At 44.1% G+C, this 7,500-nt stretch overlaps 1 protein-coding gene across 4 annotated transcripts in view; it reads left to right on the top strand.

Annotated features, from left to right (window-relative positions):
- LOC137073652 (immunoglobulin-like domain-containing receptor 2) overlaps positions 1-7,500 on the top strand; it is a 46,831-nt gene that overhangs the window by 28,881 nt on the left and 10,450 nt on the right. For 3 of the 4 annotated variants that reach the window (XM_067442352.1, XM_067442353.1, XM_067442354.1), the window contains 5 exons: positions 444-590; positions 1,020-1,184; positions 3,896-4,012; positions 5,131-5,311; positions 6,092-6,752. In XM_067442352.1, coding sequence (XP_067298453.1) covers positions 444-590; positions 1,020-1,184; positions 3,896-4,012; positions 5,131-5,311; positions 6,092-6,752 — 1,271 coding nt within the window. The remainder of the gene's footprint in view (positions 1-443; positions 591-1,019; positions 1,185-3,895; positions 4,013-5,130; positions 5,312-6,091; positions 6,753-7,500) is intronic. The other variant, XM_067442355.1, reaches the window with a different exon arrangement.

The following is a 7,500-nucleotide window of genomic DNA, read 5'->3' on the forward strand; positions in this document are numbered from 1 at the left end:
ACCCACCCATCCACTCATCCACCCACTCATCCACCCATCCACCCACCCATCCACTCATCCACCCACTCATCCATCCATCCACCCACCCATCCATTCATCCACCCACTCATCCATCCATGTGTTCTCTCCGCTAGAGTGGGTGTTTGTGTCCGCTGTGGTCATAGGCAGTGCTCTGGTTATTCTGCTGGTGGGTGATGATGATGATGTGTGTGTGTGTGTGTGTGTTCTCTCCGCTAGAGTGGGTGTTTGTGTCCGCTGTGGTCATAGGCAGTGCTCTGGTTATTCTGCTGGTGGGTGATGATGATGATGTGTGTGTGTGTGTGTGTGTTCTCTCCGCTAGAGTGGGTGTTTGTGTCCGCTGTGGTCATAGGCAGTGCTCTGGTTATTCTGCTGGTGGGTGATGATGATGATGTGTGTGTGTGTGTGTGTGTTCTCTCCGCTAGAGTGGGTGTTTGTGTCCGCTGTGGTCATGGGCAGTGCTCTGGTTATTCTGCTGGTGGGTGTGTGCTGGTGTCAGTGCTGTCCTCACTCCTGCTGCTGTTATGTGAGATGCTGCTGCTGCCCAGAGACCTGCTGCTGCCCTCGACACTGTGAGTACCAACACACCAGTCCAGATTCAGAGTCAAAGAATTAATCATGATAATAGATACGTATAGAGAGTATAAAGATAAGTATCCAAATGCGAGCTTGACGTCCAGCCACACCCTCTCCCTAAACCTAATTAGGTCAAGCTCCACCCATTCCATCTAGAGAGGAGGAGCTGGACCCCATTGGCTGTAGTGAGCACCACCTGAGAAACCTCAGTCAGCGAATCAATGACTCTGGAACATAGACTGTCAACATGTCAGCACTTGAAGTTTCTCTTTAAACTGTTGCTCCTCTATTACAGTAGTTGACATGAAAAGAAAACAGACCACAGACGAGTTTATGATAGTGAATATTTTGCATACTGTTATTGCATATGAACTCTTTCAGATTGCCATGCTCCATTTCTTAGATTGTCTCTATCTCTCAAATAGTGTATGAAGCAGGAAAGGGGCTGAAGACAGCAGTGCCCGCTCCAGTGCCCATCTTCCCTCCATACTACATACCTGGGATGCCCACCATGGTGCCCATCACTCCGCCCTCCCTCATTGACCCTCACCTGTCCACTTCACCTTCACTGGAGAACAACGGCTCGGCAGGTGAGCGCAGTAAAGCCTGTTCACTGATCAAAACTGAGCTAGACGCTCCAAAGCTCAACATGATTTACTGACACATTATTAAATAGTTCTGACCACCGCAGTATTTGAGAGATTTACCACAGGCGAGTTCAGAATGTGGGCCGTTTTAATAACTCAGAATGAACTGACTACACTTCTGAAATCCAAACATATAAAGTGAAGGAGATCCAGCGGCAGATGACCCATGCATTCACTCAGAGCTGGACTAACACACCACTTCAGCACTGCTGGTCTAATATTACTCCGTTACGAGTGAAAGTTGTAAAAACAGATTATTACTGCAGTAAAAGTGCAGAAGTATTTGTTTTCAGAAGTACTTCAGTATCAAAAGTAAATGTCCTTCTTTATGTCGCCGCATTATTGTATTATAGTTGTCTAAATGCACATTATGCCATCATGGTTTAAGCCAGTCAGTGACGCTCCATCTGACACACTAGCAGACGACTAACTTAAACTCATTTAAATACTTGTAGAAAAGTTACAAAGCTGCTGTCACTTTAAGTCCGAATGCACGGATCCAATACACTGATACACATCTGATATTCTCACACTGTTCACCTTCACTGAAGACAGAATCAACTTTGTTTATGTCAATCCTCCACTAAATGAGCATTTGGACATCCGTCTTCTTCCGTCATTTTGCTCTAAACTATAAATCAGTGTTTAATAAATGCTGTGAAATCATTGAACTTCACGAGACTCTACAAGAGTGATTCCTGAAAGGCTTTCTGCAAAAACCCAAACACCTTTAAAAGAAGAAAAAAATCATCACTGACTTTCAAAGCTGCGACAGAAACGACTTTCCACTTCGAGGACCTTGATAGAAATGTAGTGGAGTAAAGAGGACGATATTTGTCTTTCAGATGGAGTGAAGTTAAAGTCAGAAGATTACAGAAAGAATAATACTCCAGTAAAGCACAGAGACTCAAACAGTGAACTTCAGTACAGGACTCGAGGAGATGAGCTGAGGGACGGTCCAGATCTGCAAAGCATCACACTGCGACTGTGATAACAGAGCTCAGATCGAGTCACCAGCTCAAGCCCTCTCTTATGGATTATATTAGCATGGGAACTCCTGAAATAATATTTAACATTCAATATTAGCCCACAGATTCTCTCACAGGGAGCAGGCCTTCAGAAGCCCTCAGAAGAATGGGCCACTTAAAAAATGTGCTTTAGTATAAAATGTGTTTTTTATGTTTCTTGCAAAAATAGTTTTTCACTGTAAAAAAAAAGCTTTTCTTACTTAGTATTTCTCTCGTTTCCAGTCGAAATTTCTAAAAAAAAAATCTTACATTAAGAAATATTTACTAGACAAGTACAAATTTTTTCAACTCAAAATTAAGAGAGTTTTTGCTTAAAGTCAACAAAATAATCTTGTTTTAAGAATTTTTAGATGTTCAGACTACAACCAAGACAAAAATAAGAAGTAAGAAAATCATTTTTTTGCAGTAATCAGAATACAGGACTATTTTAAAATGACCTGAATCTGTTTCGGGGATTCCAGAAAACAATATTCGGCCCCACTTTATATTAGCCGGCCTCAAGTACTGTGGGCTTACATCACAAAATAAGTACAATGCACTTACTGTGTTCAAATTGTATTGCAAAGCACTTTTGCTGATATTAAGTATGTAAATAAGTATGTAATTATAAATGTAACTACAGAAATTAATTACAGACGTAATTACTTGCAGGTATTTTTTAAAATGTTTACAATAAGTGCACTGTATCAGATGATTGATTAAAATGTTAGGATATAGTTAGGGATGCACGATATTATCGGCACGACATCGGAATCGGCCGATAAACGCTTAAAATATATTGACTGTTTTTAAATGCTGCCTTGAATTTCTGAATGCACGTACAGAAGGACGTGACCGTCAGCAGCAGATTTGCCACGTTTTCACAACCAAACTAGCCCAAAACAAGCCCAATCGCGTCTCCCCACTCTCTAGCGCGTGCGGCAGCCTCCACAGCAGCAGAAGCTCCTCCAGGTCCTAGTGCCCTCCAGACCGCTATATATTAATACATGTAGTGGGGGCGCTGTTGTTACAGTAATACAATGAAAAGTATAATACACAAATAAATTGAAGTTACTTCTTGTTCTGAATAAACAAATCAGTAATGATGTCATAAATCACAAGCATGACACTTGTAAATTAAATACTTTTATATACCGTGTATTAATCTGTAATAAAATTTTACGAAATGGATGATGAAAAATAATCCAAGGAGCTCTACAATAATTGTAGAATTAAAGACAGCATCAATGGATGTCATGCCACCCCCACTTCATGTGCACAAACGTTAAATCCAAAAATACAATATTTAGGTTACAGCTGCATCTGGGGTGAAAAATTACTGACTTTATTATTGTTATTTTCAGAGCTTTTAATATACTCTTATCATAAAAAGAACTTTATTAACATTTATTTATCTTCAACAAGAATCCTTTCAGTAAGGAGACCTCAGAAATCTGAAACCAGAATGAAAAAAATAGTTTTTGCTCAAAATGGTGTAAAATAAACATATATCGGCATATCGGATATCGGCAAAAATCCAGTATCGTGCATCCCTAGATATAGTAGTTAAGGCCACCTAATATAAAGTGGGTCCCAATATTCTTACGACACACACACACACACACACCCGTGCTGTATCTTCTGCAGTGCGGAGCGGCTTCCATCTGCAGTCTGCGTCCGATCAGAGCTCTCTGAAGGTGCTGCAGTTCGTGGAGGAGCAGCTCGCTCAGTTCAACCCGTCTCAGACGCTCAGCAGCCGAGACTGTAAGACACGACGCCGTTACAGATGAGACTTTACTGCACACCGTCCTCAACGCACGTCTTCTGTCTCCATTTGCCTGAAGAGCTGCATGCTTGTCTCTTCATTCCTCGCAGTCTTCAAAGGGACAGTTCAGCCAATAATGAGCCTGTGATGTTCATCTGCTGACCCCCCAGGAGATCAACACACACACGGCAGACAACGCTCTTCTTACTCCAGTCTCGTTTCCAGTCTAAATATCTCACAATTCTTAAATCAAGATGCATTTACTAGATCAGTAAAACGACATTTTTCTTGTTTTGTTGAAAATAAAATCTAAATGAAGAGAGTTTTTGCTTAAAACAGGCCAAATGATCTGCCAATGGGGTGAGAGAAATAATCTGATTTCTGATTGGGACGAAAACAAGAGACCAGATTATTTTCCTCACCCCGTTGGCAGATCATTTTGCCTGTTTTAAGCAAAAACTCTCTTCATTTAGATATTTTTCCCCAGAAAAAATAAAAAAATCTTATGTCATTTTATTTATCTAGTAAATGCATCTTTTAAGATTATTTAGATATTTCGACTGGAAACAAGAAAAAAATACTACACTAGAAGAGCACCTGCTTCACTTCCGGTAAAGAAGGTCAATATAATCCCTCTGGATATACGATATATTGACCTCACGGGAAGTGAAGCGCGTTCTGGTGGATATAGCGCTGTATTTGAGGTAAAGTGATATAAATACGGCTCGATTTCTCACACTAACGGATGGTTTTGTGTCTTCAGATATCAGTGTGTGGTCATGAGCCACAGGGCTCTGTGTGTGTGTGTGTTGTCTAAGCATGTTTGTTTGTTTTGCTCTCATAGAGTTGTTCCCCGTTCACATCATTATGACCGACACACAGCAACGGCTGAGTTAAAAATCTTCATTGGTGTTCTAACAAACACACCGATGACGATGTTGATGCATTGGGGTCAGCAGATAAACATCACAGGCCATTTATGGCTGAACTATCCCTTTAAGCCCTTCTTTCTTCACTGTTTTCACCTTCTTCAGGCTTTTCCTATAGTACTGTAAACTCTGCTTTATGATCTTTGAATAAGTGATGAAAGTTTAGGCTGATTTCTGCTTATTTGCAGCCTGCGGTATGTCCGAGCTGAGCTCATTGCATGATGCCGAAACGGACTTCCGTCACACCTATCGACAAGTACAAAAAAAGGCTCTAGCAGCCATCCCTGATCTGGACCCCGCTGAGCTCCGGACCGCAGATTTATCTCCCGTTCATGAGGGAAGATGCACACAAGAGCAGGACAACCCCAGGTAAAGCAAGAGCTCATCGCTTCTCTGAGCACACACGGATTGGTTTAAAGGGTTAGTTCACACAAAAATGGAAATTCAGTCATTAATTACTTACCCTAATGTCGTTGGACACCCGTCAGTCCCATCCATCCATCCATCCATCCATCCATTTATCCACCCATCCACCCATCCATCCATCCATCCACCCATCCATCCATCCATCCATCCATCCATCCATCCACCCACCCACCCATCCATCCATCCATCCATCCATCCATTGATATAAGTGTTGAAATCCGATGGCTCAGAAAGGCCTTCATTGACACCAATGTCATCGCCAAAGTCTCGTGATTTCAGCAGTTTGACTCGCGATCCGAATCATGAATCGATTCACTGACTCATATCGGTTCAAATCATGAGTCGATTCACTGACTCATAACGGTTCGAAGCTTTGTTCTGAAATCGGCCATCACTATATAAGTCGTTATTTAGTGTTTTTGCGCACTAACTCTATTCTGGCCTCTTCATCAATGATTGTAGAGCCGCTGTAGTGAGATGGGCTTTGTAACGACGTCTTTAGTGCCTTTATGGGTCTTGAGAGAGGAAATGACATTGGTGTCAATGAAGGCCTTTCTGAGCCATCGGATTTCAACACTAATATCTTCATCTGTGTGTGAAGATGAGCGGAGGTCTGACGGCTGGCCAACCACAGGAGGAATTAATCACACCATTTACATCTCTGGCTGAACTAACGCTTTAATAGTTTCGGAAGTTTTAACCATGTTTGGCTCTCCTTTGCAGGTGGAACTCTCGCTCGGAGCACCTGCAGAGAAAAGCTTTCCTGGAACGCGGACGGACCGGATCTTTGGATGAGCTCGAGGAGTTTGCCATGACATACATGCAGCGAGGTCGTCACGGTGATGACTACAGAGGGAAAGAGCGGGAAAGAGAGCGGGAAAGAGAGCTGGAAAGAGAGCGGGAAAGAGAGCGGGAAAGAGAGCTGGAACGGGATCGTTATCCATTTTATTGCTCCAATCGTGACTCTCCAAAGGCCAGTCCAGCGAGACGCCCGCCCAGCCCTCCGCCCATGCCAGGAAAAAGGTGGGATTCGCGGGATAATGATCGGGATCCCAGTGGAACAGGCAGCAGAAGAGGCTACGATAATGTCCTTCTCAACGATTTACTGGAGCGTAAAGCTAAAGCTAAAGCTGGCTCTTCTAAAGCGGGCCGGACTGAAGAGGATTCGGACACTCCTTCCAGAACTCCCTCCAGCTCCAGAAAGCCCAGCGGGTCGCCTCGGCCGCGGACGGATGAGGATAATGAAGCGCTGCCTCCGTACACCGAGACGGAACTGGAGCGTTCCCGCGGAGCCGAGTCCGGGAAACAAGCCTTCGGCTGCATGCGGTCCAGCCACGGCTCTACCGGCAGCGGGTCGGAGGAGCACAACCGGCCGCGGAAAGTGGTGAGTTATTAGCCATACACTGGAAAAAGGCTTTTCTTACTTAGTATTTTTGTCTTGTTTCCAGTCCAAATATGTCAAAATTCTTAAATTAAGATGCATTTACTAGATAAGTAAAACGACATAAGATATTGTTTCTTGTTTTCTGGGGAAAAATATAAAAATTAAGTGAGTTTTTGCGACGCAGCATCTCATTCCCTGTTTTCAGAGAACTAAGGTTACGGTCGTAACCAGAGACGTTCCTTTCGAAAGCGAACTCGAGCAGCGTCGGCTGATGCTGAGGGGAACGATGTCCCCACGCCACCATGCTGAGGGGAGTGCATGCCTACTGGCGGTGACAACTGTCGGGACAAGCAAATTCACCTGAAATGCCTGACCACTCGCCCTCTGGTCACACTGGGCTGTCAGTGACAGCGTTCCCTACGGTCATAGCCCGAGCTATAAGCCTTGGCGGCACCTTTGCGTACCGCATGAAGTCCTACAGCTGCTCAAAGGCCTGGAACCAACCCATTCAACAGAAGGGGTTCCTTTAAGGGAACGCGGCTAGGGTACACGAGGGCGCCCCAGCCAGTCACTATTCTGGAAAAACGTCACCGAATGACACCAGGAAGGCCTGACCTGGCGTCACTACATGGGATGCTTCTGTCGGCCAACCCTGTCTGTTGAAGAACAGAGCCATCCGGCAGAGGGACTGCAAAAAACTGGCCGCCCAGGCGGGCCTCAGAGACGGGCTATCCTGGAGAGCAGAGCT

This window comes from Pseudorasbora parva, chromosome 4 (genome assembly GCF_024679245.1).
Source record: "Pseudorasbora parva isolate DD20220531a chromosome 4, ASM2467924v1, whole genome shotgun sequence".
NCBI classification, from domain to species: Eukaryota; Metazoa; Chordata; class Actinopteri; order Cypriniformes; family Gobionidae; genus Pseudorasbora; species Pseudorasbora parva.